Genomic DNA, 16,560 nt, shown 5'->3' with positions numbered 1-16,560 from the left:
CCTTCACGGGGGGGCCCTGCCGGCAGCACCGCCTCGGCATGTCCCTGGGCCTGGGGTCTTCCTTCAGGAGCAAAAGAAAACCCTTTTCTTTTTTTTTTTGATTTCTTTTTTTTTTTCCCCTCTTCATTTTTTGAATATCAAAAGGGCAGGGAGGCCCCTGTCCCCAGACACAGCCCTGTCAGCAGCACCGCTTCAGAGGTGGTCACCGAGCCTGCAGTCTTCATCCAGAGGCCAAAAAAATCGCTTTTTCTCTCATTTTTGCGTGACAAGATCTAAATTTGTTTGAGGTGTTGTTTTCTTATTTTTCTGAGCCGCTCAAACGCTGCAACTTAGCATGGAGAGCATTAACTCAGCCCCTGGACATGCAGGAAGACCCTCAGGGCTCTGTCCCTGTCACATTTTTGGTGGTAAAACAAACCCTCGGCAAGAGGGGCCCGTCCTGGGGCAGCTTGTGTCAGCCAGGACTGCGCTTGGCTCGAGTTTCCCTCCCGGAACGTACATTTTCTCCCATTTGCCGTCAGCAGAGCTATTAGGGAGCGGAGATGCAGGGACAGAAAACAAACCCCTTCTCCGTGTCGTTGTTACAGCTTAGAAAAAGTTGTATTTGTCTTAAAACTCTTAAAATCGAGTTCATCTCGCTAACTTCATCTTGTTTTCCTTCGAGCATGGGTTTTTGCTGTGGCCTGTGCAATAGTTTTAGCCAGTGGTAAATCTGGAAGCCTTGATGAAAGCTCAGGTTTTCCTGGCCAGTAGTAAGGCGTAGGTACGGTCTTTGAATGACTCTGATTTTGTGTTTTTCCTCACCCGTAGTTGAGCAGTTTACACCTGAAGGAGGAAAAAACCAAACCAGATGCCAACGGTGAGTTACAGCTGCTCAAATGGTCTTAGAAAGGGCGTAATGTTTTTCTGTTGGTTTGGAGTGCTGCTGCCAAGTAAATTCCCGATTAGCCAAGAAATTCCAGAAAAGGGAAACACAAAGCTAAGATTAAACAGCAGCGTAGACTAAATATCTAGCTCGCGCACTTGTTCTGCCAGGTTAACTTTTTAAAACCATGTTGTTCTGTATACAAGGAGCTGTGCGGGCAAAATCTGTTGGTATGGTTGATAAACTTCAGTTTGGCCGTACAGGGCAAGCCGTAACTTGGGTTTCTTCTGTGCACCGATAGAGCAGGGCTCTTGTCAGGAAAATGGGCTGTTTTGTAGCTTTTCCCACAATATTCAAAACCTAAAACTCTGCGGGTGTGGGCTGCCTGACCTCACATCTGCCCCAAAACCATCTGTTTTAATTTAGGTGCTGTTGTCAAGGCAGATGACAACGTAGAGAAGACGGAGGATGAGGAGAAGGGTAAGTGCCTTCTCGAAAAAAGCTTTGGCAAGCAATGTTGAAAAGAAATTAATTTTGTATATACTTAAAGTAAGTCTGCCTTATGTCTCAGGATGGATGATCTTGTATCCTGCCCCAAGGACTTAATTGTAGGACATGTCCTTCCTCCATAATACTTTTAAAGCCATTGGGTCCTGTAATAACTTGGGAGACTCCTGGATTAGAGTGGAGAGAAGTAAGGGGATAGCAGTATCCTCAAAGGCAGGACTGGATACAGGAGCAGTTGGATAACCTGGAGCTGGAATTGCTGTAGCAACCAACGTGTTGCATTTATGAAATGGCTGTTAAGAGGTGGGTAATGGCTCTAAGTCCTTCAGAAGGTGGCTTAAGAGAAACTTGCTTTAGAAAACAGATTTATTAGCAAAACCCCGAAGTGCAGCAGTTTAACCTTCCGTTTTGATCTCACTTACCCTCAGCCCATGCTGCGTTTCAGCCCTGAAATCTTTCAAAACGCCGTTTGTTCTCAAACTTTCCTTAAAAAGAAAAAAAACCCTTAGAAGGTGTCTGACCACACGTCAGATAATAGTGAAGCTTTAAGAGGCCTTTAACCCTGTTCCACCTTCCAGTTAGATGCTAAGCTATAATATCTTAAATAAGCAGAGTTCTGTATATGTTAAGGTCCCCCTTAAAACAGTGCTTGCTTTGGTTTGTCTTCGTGGATATTAAACTCTGAGATACCTTGATAGATGGACTTCCTTCACTCAGGAAGTTTGGGCTCTTTTATGACTTTGCTCTGTAATAGAGAATTTCAGTATTTGGATGTATCTTGTCCTTTTTAACTGGCTCAGTAATGCAGCGTTGCAGTGGCAGCGACACCTGAAACAGGCTGTGGTTTATTTATTTTTTCTACCTCCTTTTTCAACAGAGGACAGAGCTGCGCAGTCCTTGTTGAACAAGCTAATCCGCAGTAACTTGGTTGACACAACAAATCAAGTGGAGGTGCTGCAGAGGGATCCCACATCGCCTCTCTACTCCGTGAAGTCTTTTGAGGAGCTGCGACTGTAAGTGCCTGTCGGTTCAAAGCTGGAAGGGTAATGCTGGGATGAGCCAGAGACTTCTCTGCCTTGAGCTGTTAAAACCTGGGGACAGAAATATTAAACAGGCTCCCTTATGACTATATTTTTCAGCGTATTGTTTCGCCCACTCAGTTGTACGAAGCCTTGTTCTTGAGCTCAGGGAGAGCAGCATTGACTCACTTTTGGTGAGACTGCAAGAGCAGATGTGATCAGATAGTTGGAGCCTCCCCTCATGTCCTGATAGATTCCTTGGCTGTGTAGGAGATACCACTTAAAAGTGCACGGGTTTCTGTTTCAAGTTACTGCAAATTTGTTATTAATAAATTAGCATATCATTTATTGCATTATTTAAATGCAAGGAGAATTATTTTATCTTGGTGCCTTGTGAAGGCTTCCATCTGAAACAAGCTCGTTTTAATTCCTGGTCTGTGTAGAGCTAGCATGGCTTTTTACAATCAGCTCTAGCAACACTATTCTGAATTTTAATGGTTTTGGTCTTCAGGTGCACAGTGGAGCTCGCATGTGGTAAGCTGGATGAGGTGAACAGAGGAGGGAGGGCTGTCCTTCCACGGCCCCTATCACCAGGGTTATGTGAATTGCAAAGTGAGACCTTTTCTGTGTCGGAGGCATCGTTATTTTGCCACCAGTTCTCCAGCAAATGCAGGGAGGCTCGGAGCAGGTGTTCCAGCAGCACGGCAGTGTTTTGGAAAACACGAGATTTGTTTTATTGGCAGGAGTAAGGAACACAACCATCTTCTGTTCCTGTTCTCTGGCGGTTATTGTGAAGGTCCAGCAGCAGCAGTGAATAATACAAAGGGAAAAGCTTATCTTTTCTCTGCCAGCGATATCGGATTTATGTACTGGAGAGACTACTAGCGTTAGTATTTGCTGACCCTTCCTACTGAATACCTTTACCAGTGGGGCTTTCAAGTGACGATAGTTGTATTTAAGGCATGATAGATTTATGTCTTTTTTTAATGTGCTGAAGAGGCTGTCCTGTTGGGATTGTCATTGGTTATATTGATGATCTCGGTTTTGTTGCTCTTTTGCAAGCTCTGCAGGGAAATTGGAGCCAATGAGACGTCTCACTGTGAAATGTCAGGGTGTCGTTTCACTTTGTTAATGTTAGTGGTTGAATGTCTACAAAAAAAGCTGAGGTCCTGTCGTGCCTGTTAGACTAATTCCCATCTTGCAATAGCCAAACAATCCGAGTGAGTTAATGATGGGGGCAGCCAGACTAATTGAGTCTTCATTTCGTTATGACTTGGTGTATCCTTGGCAACTGTTGCAGAGTTGGGCTTTGTACGTCCTTGCTTCTGAGCAGCACAAGGTTACGTTTTCAAAGAGCTTTTGTTCCAGCCGTCGTCTGAAAGTAATACAGGATTTTTAAAAAGCATGTTGTGATGAAAAGGAAGTTCTTAACAGCGGGAAATGGTGGGCAGGAAACCTGTAACCTGCTTTGAAGGGAAAGCCCTTACTTCTGAGCACCACTAACAGCACTCCAGTAAGCACTTGGAGGTCATCGGCTACGAATTCGTTAGCACCATAACCTGAGTTTTAGGTTGCTCTTGGATCTCCTTGTCTACACAAGTGTCTGCTGAGACTAGAAGTCTCCCTTGAGAAAAAGGAATTGATGAACATTTGACGACTAGCAGTGTCTCCACACACTTAGGTTCGAGTGCTGGGTTATAACCGTGGATCGCTAGGCATAGTCACGGTGAAGTAAGTTTATCAGTCATTTACCAGCTTTGTGCACTAAGCCAGTATCACTCTGGTGTTAAGATATCAGTTTGTATTACAGAATCCATCATGACTTACTGAAGTCCTTGCAATGATTTCATGACGTTACACTTCATTTTCTTCCTCATGTACTAAGTCGCTTTGTCCCGTATTTGAGCCTTTAGAGTGATAATTTTGGCACCGAGATTAGGCATCGCTGAGGAAAAGGGATTGGCCTAAAGGACAGGATTAACGCTCTCTGCTCTGGGATTCCCAGGATTGTCTGAAAAGCTGCTTTAGAACAAAAAGCCCAGTGCTAGCCTTAGAGCTGTGCCCAAGGTTTTCCATGTAGCTGTGAAAGGCAGGCATGCAGGTTGACTTACTAAATCGAGGGGTTTTTGCAAAGCTTCCTTTCCAAACTTTCTGCTGTTGCTAGTTGTAGCTTCCAGGCACTCATCATAGTCACTTCACCGGTGCGATTACAGCAGGTACACAGAAAGGGGCAGCTCTAGGTCTGATTGCAAGGTTTTTCTCACCTTTTTGTACGCAAATGAAAACCAAATGTACTTTAATAGGTCATGGTATAAAAACTCCTCTGTTTTCAGGAAACCACAGCTCCTGCAAGGAGTCTATGCCATGGGCTTCAACAGACCATCTAAGATACAAGAGAATTCCCTGTAACCGTATGTACATGTACTTTCTACTCCCTTCCAGTATAGGAAGGATTTGAAAGACTTAGTGTACTATTACTGAACTTTGGATGAGAGGATGGTGATGGGGAAGCTGTCCGGGCTGTGGTGAAAGGGTTCCCATGCCATGGTGATTCTGTGGTGATAAACTATCTGATAGCAGCCCTTTTCCTAAGGCTGGTACTGAACACGCAGTGCCGCGATGTTCGGCCGAGGTCAATCCGATTTTCCTAGTCAGTGTAGGGGAGAAATAAGGCTGCTATGGAACAGAGCTCCAGAAATCCTGGGTGGGTGGGAGTAGTTGAGATGCTGCATTGCCTGCGTGGCTGGTTTTCCTCTCCGCACCCCTGAGCTGAAATGTATGAAGTGTTAAGACACTAGGGGGAGATGTGCAAAATGGAAAAGTACTGACAGATAATCGCAGTTTTCCTTCCAAATCTTGTGCTGAAAGAGAGCGTTCGTAGAGGGCAGAAACTAACTTCTGCCCTGTGGAGTGTAGCTGGTCAAGCTAAGCACTAGTCCAGAGCAGTGGTAAATCTAAAAGGTATTAAAAGACCACTCGCTGCGTTTTCTTTATCGTTCAACCCCATGAATGCATTGTCCAGGTGGTTCATCTGGTTGAGCTCATGTCTGCTGTATGTTCTGCAGCCCACAGAACTTGATCGCACAATCTCAGTCCGGTACTGGCAAGACGGCTGCCTTTGTCCTGGCCATGCTCAGTCGTGTTGAACCTGGGAACAAGTACCCACAGGTGAAGCTTCTGGGACGTGACTGCTTCGGGGGGTTTCGTGGTGGTGCAGTGCCACCTAGTGAAGAGGCTGGGCTGTTGAGACCTTTCATAGTAAATTTATAGCTTGATGAACCCATCTCTGTGATGCCGTTTATGTAAATGGCAGGGGCTGGTGATTTGGGGATCTATCAAAATGCCTTTAATGCAAAAAACGTGGATTTTGCTCACAACTTGTTCCTTTCAGTCCCTCCCTTGCGTCACTCAGGATGCCATTTCTCTGTGAGGAGTTAAATCGTGGGGATATCGTTCTGGGAGAAATTAAATCAGAGAAATACTGCAGGTTGAAGGGGGTTAAGTAAGTGGAATTTGGGATGGAAGAGAAGATATCTGTGACAACAGAGCAGGCAATGTCCAGAAAGGGGCTTTTTTAACCCAGTTTCCTTGTGGGATGGTTGAGTGCTTTTACCAAGGCTAGAGTTCTTTCCTTAAAAAATGCTGTTCTTATCTGTTAGTTAGGTTCCTTGTCACTGCTGTCCATATATGTCCGCCAACAGAGTATCTGCGCTCAATTCTGAGGAGCAGAATTGAATGCAGAAAGCCAGTAGCTAGGTGACTGCATCATATCAACTCATTCCCCTAGTTTCAGGATGCAGAACTGATGGGCTTTCAGAAACTGTTCAGCTGCTCGCCTGTTCATCTTCAGGAAAACTTGAATAATAAAGATTTTTAAAAGCAAGTGTGATAGTATTGCCCAGGATGTTGGTCATCTCAAATGCGTTATCCTTCTGTCCCTCCAGTGTTTGTGCCTTTCCCCAACATACGAGCTGGCGCTTCAAACAGGAAAAGTGATTGAACAGATGGGAAAGTTTTATCCAGAGCTGAAACTTGCATATGCTGTCCGAGGCAATAAATGTGAGTAAGGTGAAATGCTACCAACAGACTGTAAATGAGAAAACATTGTTCCTTGGATGCAATACAGTAAACGAACAATAGAGCAGTCAGATGGTGCAACAGGCTAGTTCAGAGAGGGGCAGAGCATTTCACTGTCTGCACAGCCATCTTACAAAAGCCTGCCTTTCTGTCTCGGCAGTGGAGAGAGGTCAGAAGATCTCTGAGCAGATTGTAATCGGCACACCCGGCACTGTGCTGGACTGGTGTTCCAAACTGAAATTCATAGATCCCAAGAAAATCAAAGTGTTTGTCTTGGATGAGGCTGACGTGATGATAGCAACCCAGGGCCATCAGGACCAGAGCATACGCATTCAGAGGTAAGGACTCGGCATACGTTGCCCGAGGTGATTTTTGTTTCTTTCAATTATAGCTATTTTGTAACGTAGGGACAGCAGGGCTAGCTTCTTGACCAGTGTCTTCACCGATAAAGCAACAAGATTAAAATGATATATTTAGCTCTAATCCAGATGGTTAATAGAGGCAGAATGTCAGGGGATGACAAGCAGTTTCATTTTCTTACAGAATAAAAAGCCTGTCCCTGGAGCAGGGTTTATTCATTTTTAAGAATGCAAGTCTGGATGCCACTGGTCCATAAGGGAACAATCAGTAAGATTAGCATTAGTCTTTCCAGCCACTGAAAGAACTGGTGCTGAGATTATTGTTCTGCTTTGCCTGTAGTGTTAATCCCATCAGGATATCAGGGGGGCGAGTGTTGCGTGGGAACCCTGCCCATTTTGCTCTCTCTTGCAGAATGCTCCCCAGGGACTGCCAGATGCTTCTGTTTTCAGCCACTTTTGAGGATTCTGTGTGGAAGTTTGCTCAAAAAGTTGTTCCTGACCCAAACATTATCAAACTGAAGCGGGAGGAGGAGACACTGGACACTATTAAGCAGTATTATGTTCTGTGCAATAACAGAGATGAGAAGTTCCAGGCTCTCTGTAATATCTACGGCGCCATCACCATTGCCCAGGCCATGATCTTCTGCCATGTGAGTCCTTTCGGGGAACGTTAGTCCCAACGACCCCGTTAGTGTCTGCTATTGCTAAAAACCTGGCCAGGCATGCTTTTCAGAAAGAAGCTGAGAGCATGAATTGCCCTTTTCTTTGGCTTTTCTGGCTTCCTCTTTGAGTGAAATCTTGACAGCCATGATAGCACCAGCTGGTTTGTTTCTCTGGGTTTGTGCATCCGGGTCATTTTTATTCTTGAAGTCCTCTGAAGCAAAGATCAGAGTAATGCACAGTTTTCCAGAACAAAGTATTACTCAGAACTACTGAAAAAAAGCAAAACCCTGAGATTAGAAAATGGTTAAAAATAGGGCAGAATGAGGGATGGGGAAGGCTTGTAGTTCTGCAGCCAATACATAGCTTTTCCTGGGACTCCTTTCCCTCAGGTAATTGGTGATACACCTCTGGGATCTCCCTGTGAATCACACTGAGACTTCTTTTTTTCTGGAAGTCACCGTAACTCATGGAAAAAAACCAGTGCTGACAGCACCAGAACAGCCACATAAAGCTAGCTCAGGCAAGATAAAACCTGTACTTGGAGTCTGCTGCAGCAGTCTGCTTTTATGCTGTCTGGAGATGTAGCAATATCAGACATAATCGGAGCTCGGAAAACCATCATAATTGGAGACTGTTTAATTCAAGACTGTGTAGAGCCTCTGTTGGATTTCACAACTACATTCAGCTCTAACCCTGCCATTTTCCAAGCTGAGTAGTTTAGTTTTCTTGACAATGCTCCTGAGTTTTTAGCATACATATGTAATCCCTCAGAGTGAAAGCTGAGGAGCAGAGCACAAAGAAAACGCGTACTTTTCTAAAACAAGGGTTCCTGTGGTTGCAGATGCACATTGTCCTATTACTGATATAAGAGCTGGGAGCACAGTTTGTAATGGGGAGCGGGGTGGGCACAGCACTTAGGAGCTGTTTCCTTTTGAGATATAAAAACAGCAGCTGCGGAGCTTCCAGTCAACCCCAGAAGAGGTTTGTTCCCGCTTTACAGCATTAAAACTTCCTCCCAAAGACAGGCCTCGCTTTGTGTTTCAGACTCGGAAGACGGCCGGCTGGCTGGCGGCGGAGCTCTCGAAAGAGGGCCATCAGGTGGCATTGCTCAGTGGGGAAATGATGGTGGAACAGAGAGCCGCGGTGATAGAGCGTTTCCGAGAGGGCAAAGAAAAGGTGCTGGTGACCACAAACGTCTGTGCCAGAGGTAGGGCATGGCAGAGCTGGGCCAGGGAGGGGCAGAGGCAGCAGTTCCTAAGATAACATACTGCTGGCTGGCTTGCAGAAAGAATTCATATCCTCAGGTGTTCCAGTCTGGAGAGATGAGGGTCCTTAAAGTAATTCCTGGACTTTTTGGGCTGCTGACCGTGTCTGTGCATATAAAGATGCCTGTGGGCAATCGCAGGATTCCTTGTAGGCTTCCTGCAGCCTGAGATTAAAAAGTCCACCCTGTGAGAATTTTATGCTTCTGGCGCCAAGCCCGGCTTGTACTGCTGACCCTCAGTGTTTAAAATAAACATGTTCCAAAACACAGATATCTGAAAAGTACTGAACTCCGGTAGGAATTTGTGTTGCAGTTTGACATCTTAGAACAGTTAGGACAACATAATACTTGGAAAAAACAAGAGGCCTTTACAGCTTCGGAGAGGAGGGAGGAGTTTTCAAAGTATGTAAGTGCTGGATACAGCTGAGCAGCTCCAACTGTTTTCCTGTTAGCCATTTCAGGAGGATTCTCTGGTGCAACAGCTAGACGGTTTTCATTTCAAAGTGCCCCATAAGGATATTGTGGAAAAGATCCGTTTCAGAGTTTGAGACTGTCTTTTAACTCCTCACTTGATGTGGAGGCAGCCACGCAGCAGCTCTCTGAAAGCTGTTGGAAATCTTGCTGTTGGTAACCTGGATATGGTGACCAAACTGCAGGCAGAGGCGGCTGTTCCTGCTATAAAGTGGTTTAAATGTAGTTGTGTAATCTGATGCTTTCTTTTTATCAGGGATCGATGTAGAGCAGGTCTCTGTTGTAATCAATTTTGACCTTCCTGTGGATAAGGATGGAAATCCAGATAATGAGACTTACCTGCACCGGATTGGACGTACAGGTCGCTTTGGCAAGCGAGGACTGGCTATTAACATGGTGGACAGCAAGCACAGCATGAATATTCTCAACAGAATCCAGGAACATTTCAGTACGTACCCTCAGACTTTATCTAAAATTAGATGTTATTTCTGCAGAGTTTTGACTAGCTGTACGCTGAGCAGATCTAATGGATGTTTGTCGGGCCTTAAGCTGACCGCAGAAGAGCACATCAGCTGCGTTTTGTGTAATGTCACTTAGGATTGTGAACAGCTACATATGCTAGGAGCAGAAATAAGTCGTCTGTTTGCTGGCTACCTGGATAGTCCTTAAAATGGATGTTCCAGAGATGGGTAGGTAACATTTGAATTACCCGGATGGGCCTTTGATAAAAGAAAAAAGTTTTATGCTGTAGTTTTAAAACCTGACTGAACATTCATGGATAAACCTGAACTTCTCAAGACCAGCTAAAGAAACCAGCTTTCCCTTCTGTGTTACGAAATCTGACTTATTTCTCATCTTTCCCAGACAAAAAGATAAACAAATTGGATACTGACGACTTGGATGAAATTGAGAAGATAACTAACTGAAGTACAGCTGCTGGAACTGGTGTGTACCCTGCTGTGGAAGCTCTCCCACTACAATTGGATCAGTGTTCAGATTGGCACGCCTCTCAGCTAGTCCCGAAAAGGACTCAAGATATGAGTACACAAAAATTACCTCATTTTAAAAATTGCAGTTGGACTTCAAATTGTGCAACTATGGGGAGGAAGAGGAAATGTTTACAGAAGCTTTTAACATTTGTTAGTTTAGCCTTAAAACGGGAAGATCTTTTGAATTCTAAGAAATACACTTGCCAAAAAATGGGCAATATATAATTATCTAAAACAAATTTAAAAAAAAAAAAGCTTTATAGCCTTTAATTGGAATAAAGTTCAGCATTAACCTGATCAGTTAAAATTCAACAGCCAAATATATAATGGACATAAGTAAAGAAAAAAAGAAAAAAACACAGAAAAACCAAACAAGGCAGCTGGTTTTTGGCTAAAGACTCAACTTGTACAAAATAGGATGTCATTCTCTTTGGCGCTCCCCTGAGCTCTTTAAAACTCATTTCTGGCTTCCTGATGGATTTGCCCTGCTTTTCCTTACGTAAATTGTCCTAAGGATGTCTCCAGTAGCTCACACTCGCAAACACAGGTGCCGTGTTGCTTTTGCTGGGCAGTATTTTCTTTTAATTTGTCAGTGATTTGTTAGAATGGCCACTATACGTAAAGCGGTGCGGTGGTGACAGTGCTTAAGTACGTACTCTGGAGGTTCATCTGAAGCATTTAACCTCGCCAAGGTGTCGGGGGCGGGGTGGGGAGGGAGGGGCAGTGTGAAGGGAACTGTACTAATTAATTTTCTGAATAAATTTACCTCCATAGAATGCTAATTACTGTTGGAGTGGGGGTCGGTCACCTTTAGGCAGGTGGTGCCCGTTCTAAGATGCTGCTGTGAAGCTCCGCGTGAATAACGTACAGAACTGCTGGGCTTCACCAATCAGTAATAGGAATAAAAGAAAAAAAAAAAATCATGATCGCTTGTATTGACCAAAAAAAAAAATACCTTTAGAACACCAAATTTACCTGTTACAGTATGTTTTGAGTTAAATTGCTCAGCCAAGTTGCAGAGGGGAAGCGCTCCACTTTCATTGTGCTTGTAGTGCAAAACAGGTCATCAGTCCCTCGCCCCAGGGTGATCCTTGCCGGAGAAGGAATGATTTACAACTTCTGTGCTCGGGCTTTTAGTTCGGTTGGGACCATTCTCGTGCGCGCAGCTGAAAGCCTGTGGGTTGCTCCCCCAGCCCGGTTTCCAGGAGAAGGAGGCTCCTGAACTAGAACTTAGGGTGCACAGCTCTTTTTGGGGAAAATGGGACATGCGTGAGCAGCCATCGGCCTGCTACTCGGTGCAGGAATCACTTCAAAACAAATGTATAAATTGTAAATTTAACTAGGAATTTTCTTTGCAATTTTGGCCATCATATTCTGTTCAAAGACAGGAACATGGATCCTTTTACCAAGTAAAAAAAGGCTCATTTAAAATGTACCTAAAATTTTAGGAAATTGTGCACCCTTTTATCAATTTGTATAAAGGCTTTAGTGAAAAAAAAAACCAACTGTTAAAATTAAACTTTTTGTATTCTGGGGTGTATCTATTTTTATTCTGTTGGAAACCTATTTAAAGTGGCAGGTGAGTGAGTGCTTGCGTGTCGAGTGGAAGACTTGTTTCAATCACCTACTTTAATAGTACAGCTGAATGACCTCGTGACAGCAGAGTATTGGGTTGAATTGTCATGAAAGCTGCTGCTGGTCCTGTGTGCTGTTTCTAATGTACTTTTAATTGGAATAAAGAACACATACTGAACGATGCCTCCGCTAATTTCTTGCTTGAGTACTTTGTTGTTGTTTAAAAGCCTTCGGTAAGGATGTTCCCAGCCAGGAGTCCTGATGACTTTTCTGTTTATGACCTTCTCAAAGCATCCTTTGACAGACTAAACTTCCCCTGATTTAATGCTGAAATCCTTAAAAGCTTCCCACAAGGAAGCTTGTTAAAATGACACTGCACAATAAATGAGGTCAGATAAATCCTGTTCTTCCCCCCACCTCGTGCTTCTTGTGCCGGACTTGGCAGAGCTGCTGCTAAGACCTCCCTTGCATCCCCAGAAGACTTCTGAAGGGAAGAGAAGGAGAACTGGGGGAGAACAGAGGTGTTTTCCCTGCGCTGCACTTGGCTAGATCAAGACTTGATCTGGTTTTTAGAAAAGGAAATAATTAAAATGCACGTCTTTGGAGCTGCTGGAGCATGGGTGAGTTTGTTAGAGGACCAGACTCATTCAGCTGTATCTTGGAGATAACTCGGGAAGAATATCCTCTAGCACAGGAAGCGCTGTCCACTGTGATCTGAGTTGCTCTTATTCTATTCTTGGTTAAAGCATCGGCCCCTGTACGCTCTCAGAGCCGTGTGGTGGTCACCGTGTCTCTGGTTGTCAGCAGCGGGCAGTCACTGATCCAAAGGGCTTCCTTCTTCGCTGCAATCTTGTATTTAATAGAGGACAAAGATACAAACTCCAGGAGGGCACGTGCAAGATGGTGTGGACGGCAGCTGACCGTCCAAAGTCTGATTTGAACAGTCCCCAAAGTATTTGCCATCAAATTAATGGCATTTCTCATTCAAGAGGAGATGCAATGGCTCAGTCTCTAGTTCACATAAATCATTTTAAGTTCAAGTTTCAGCCTAAAAGATTTTATTGATTGTATTACCACACAGTATGAAAACACTGAAATGTAGAAGTAACATAGTATACACAAAATCAGAAGAAGGGAATTAACCACTGAATGCTGAATGAATCACAGAAAATGGTTCCTGTTCCTGAACCCTCACGTGAAATACTTTGCTCCCCACTGAGGTTTGGTTAAAGGCACCCGTGTGTTTCGGAATCCTGGTCCCTGAAGGCACCGGGATCACTACTGTGCAATTGCCATGACCCGCAGCAGTAGGTAACACCACCTTTATAAAGCGCTGGACCCCGAACACTTGCTTTAGAATGAGATGCTACGCTCCTGGTCCACACTGGCATCACTTTTCTACTACTGCTGCTGTCCCATGTTGGTTTGGCAGTTACACTGAGGTTAAAAAAAACTTGGGTTTACCTTAAAATTTTAAAACTAGCTCATCTGTGTGGCAAGTGGTCCATTTTTTTAGTAGACTGAATTACTGTCTTTGAACCATAAGAATTTCCATTATAAACCTAGAAGGTATTTTTTTTTAGCACAAGCACATTGTATTTATCTAAAACCTGCCAAGTTACCCTACTGGCCTTTTTTAATGATGGTTTAGTAAAATATGGTGTACTGCCTGAGCCAATTCCTCAGTCAAATCCAATTAATATATTTTTATTTAAAAATTCTCAAAGCAACACTTGCTTTCTTGGACTAACTCATTTCAGTGTAAAGGTGTTAAATGGAAGTATTTTGTAACATCCCATCTTAACTCTCCATCTATACTTACCTATGGATCACAGGAGTTGAATGAGAGAAGGAAAACTAGAAAATCCTGCTGCTCACCAATACAGCCAAAATAATAACTGTTTGTTCTTAAAAAGACAATGTAGTCACACTCTTAAAAGCTGCACTGAGGTTATCCAGAAAGAGCTGAGCCCTCACAGATACATTACCATCGGTTTTGCAATTTAATACTTCACAATAATCCATTAACGTGTTATTACTGTTACTTCCAGATGGTTTTCGGGTTTGATCTCCTTTTCAGTCACTCTTGAGAAGACGATGTTTAGGATGATGATAACCTACTGAAGATGGTCCTCCAGAGTAAAGCAGTTCCGTTTCTACCTTCCCAAATAGGTGCCTCTGCATCCGGATCCGCTCTGGGAAATGGTACCTTCCTGAAATACGGAAAAGGACAAGGGGAGAGGTCTGGGAAACTTCAGTCTTCAAAGAAGAACATCAGCAATTTCAAAAAACCAAAATGGGCAAAGGTTGGTGGTGCTTAGGAAGCAATTTGTGATGGCACATGTGAAAAAAGATGCTGTTTATGTAGCAGGTATATACACTTGAAGTACTATTTCAACACATATACACAAGTCTGCTTCAAGGGGAATTTTTGGAAGATGGCAAGAGGAAGAAGTAGGCCCAGGAAATATCAGAATTTCAGTTTTTTGGAAGAAGTAACACATCCCACTCAGCAGAACAACCCAGAGCAGTGTGGCAGCATCTCTGTGTGCCTAAAGATCTGCGTTGTGTTGCTCTTTCTGTCGGATGCACAGCACGGACTTGTGGAGAATCCCACATTCGTGGAGGGACCTCGTAAGGTCAGAGAAACTCCTTCGGGGCACCTCCATCGTTTCAACGCTGCAGTGTTTGTATTTGGCCGACATTTTCTGTTCTGCCACGGCAAGGACCATCTGGAGACTGTCGGTGGGCTTGAAACGATGTTCAAATCTCCGACCAGAGGGGGATCGAATAGCGAGCAGCAAGTGCAACTCTTCTTTCAGCGGCTCTTCCAAACTCAAAATCGACATCGAAGGGCTCTCTTGCCTCATTTTCCTTCCCGGCTTCTCAGGAGGACATCGCACGTGTGAGCTCTCTTCATCGGGGACATCGCTTTCTGACAATACACTGGCAGATCCTTGCTCCCCAGACAGAGTTTTGATTTTCAGAGCACCCTCCTGCCCCCCACTCACTTTCAGCCGGTTGGTCTGTTCAGCCACCGCTTCCACAGCGCCGCTCCCGACGCCTTTCCAGCCAATGGAGGGAAGCACCCTGTACTTGTTCAGGGATGAGGAGGTCCTCAAAGGCACTTGCTGCAGGAGCTCTGGGATTTCCTCAGGAGACACCTGGCCGGATGGGAATGCCGGTTTTGTGAACGGTGCTCTCCGGCTGTTCACTAATTCATGAGGAGCTGCTGGTGGCGGGGAAGATGGCACTCGGCAAGGACAGGCTTCCACACTCTGAGAGTAATTGAAGCTTGGCCTCGTGCGTCCCTTGGCAGATTTTGGCCTGGCGACGTGCATGTCGATGGTGTTTGTCCACGACAAAGTGGCTGCTGTGCTTGAAGGGAAGTAGCCGTAAGATGGTGCTAAGTTCAGAAGAGCCGCTGTGGCCATTGCTTCTCAAGGCACCTGCAGACAGGGTAGCAGAAGGAAAAGTTACAAGAATTGGCCAGAAAGCTTCTAGAGAGCTTAATCTCCCTACAGCTCCCACTTTAGTGCTGCACATCAGCTAATAATAGCAATAAATCTGGCGTATCACCGTGTAGGCAGGCAGCAATCCTACGGTTCAGTAATGGCTGAGTCAGAGACGGTGGGATATGTGTATTTATAGGTGCTGGCTTTGTCAGGAATTGTTTAAAGTTGACCCAGAACATTGGGAAGTTGTGCCCTTCCCAACTTAAAGAAAGTTTTTGATGGAAAGAACAGAAACATTTTTTTCTGAAGCTAGAAACTCAGTGAAAATGGGAGACGAGTGAACTTCAAAGCACAGATCTGGCCTTTTTGCTGTTCCTGCAGTGAAAGATTAAGTTCCCGTCGTGGACTTTCGGGTAAGACTGACTGCACTTGGCTTTTTAAAAATCTCTGAAAACCTTTGAGATTGAATATGTCTGATTCAATACAGAGAAACCCATTCTGACTTCTCCTGTGACCAAAAGCTGCTTAACAGAGATTGATATTAACCTCCATTAAAGATGAAACCATGTTCTATGCGTGTTCCCCTACTTAGGCTGTGCTCAGACCACTCGTGCTTTACCAGGACAAAGCCCAAAAGCCCAGACAACTGGGCCAAACCTCACAACAACATTTTGGAGAAGTGCAACAGAGTCACGCACCTCCTCTTCCTTTTCTGTAGTTTGCGTTTATCAAGGGGGGAAAAAAACCATAACTTTGATTGCTTGGCATTCTCCAGGAATGATAAAGTCAGACTCACCTGCTGCTCATCACCCCAAAACAAACAAAAAGAAGGGAACAGCCACCTTTTGCCAGCGATGCGTTACTCAATGCTTGGTTTCTCCTCCACTGCCGTGAAATGGAAATGCTCAGCCAACCAATGCTGAGCAAAGCCAAGGCAGAGTCCCTGACCAGCTCCAGTACGAAGCTGCTTGGAGATAGAGAGATCCATCCTTCTGAAAGCCTCGAGCAGAGGTACGGACAGGGACACGATGCCCAAGTGACTCACCGGAGTTTCCTAGGAGCCTGTGGGAGGGAGGGGGGTGTGTGCCTTTCATTTACTGCCTCTAACAAATAAACTCCAAGGCAACAAGCCGTAGCTCGGCATCCTCTGAAGAGGAACTTCCGAGCGCATTGGAGCACTTACCAGATATCACCAGTTATACTGCCAGTTCAAAGACTAAAAACCCCAAAACAAACAACCTGCCAGAAACCATGGGAGACCCTCCTGAGCGACGGTCTGTACTGTTTCCGTGCAGTATATATTAGAGGTTTACCAT

General features: G+C 44.6%; 2 protein-coding genes across 2 annotated transcripts; one reads left to right on the top strand and one right to left on the bottom strand.

Annotated features, from left to right (window-relative positions):
• Positions 1 to 816: 816 nt before the first annotated feature.
• Positions 817 to 10,556, top strand: LOC104078709 (ATP-dependent RNA helicase DDX19B-like). The gene is given in 11 exon segments (XM_009580456.1): positions 817 to 859; positions 1,292 to 1,345; positions 2,250 to 2,385; positions 4,725 to 4,802; positions 5,457 to 5,559; positions 6,336 to 6,450; positions 6,629 to 6,806; positions 7,240 to 7,477; positions 8,535 to 8,697; positions 9,482 to 9,673; positions 10,090 to 10,556. Coding segments are annotated over 8 exon segments (1,098 nt in total). The 5' UTR covers positions 817 to 859; positions 1,292 to 1,345; positions 2,250 to 2,385; positions 4,725 to 4,755; the 3' UTR covers positions 10,152 to 10,556.
• A 3,785-nt stretch (positions 10,557 to 14,341) lies between these two features.
• On the bottom strand, positions 14,342 to 15,223 carry UBXN10 (UBX domain protein 10). Its single transcript, XM_009580454.1, has one exon. It carries the CDS (start codon positions 15,221 to 15,223, stop codon positions 14,342 to 14,344), a length of 882 nt encoding a protein of 293 aa, XP_009578749.1.
• Positions 15,224 to 16,560: the final 1,337 nt, after the last annotated feature.

This window comes from Fulmarus glacialis, unplaced genomic scaffold (genome assembly GCF_000690835.1).
Source record: "Fulmarus glacialis isolate BGI_N327 unplaced genomic scaffold, ASM69083v1 scaffold48246, whole genome shotgun sequence".
Taxonomy (NCBI): domain Eukaryota; kingdom Metazoa; phylum Chordata; class Aves; order Procellariiformes; family Procellariidae; genus Fulmarus; species Fulmarus glacialis.
The sequence above is the reverse complement of the archived record's forward strand: the minus strand, read 5'-3'. Positions and strand labels throughout refer to the sequence as shown.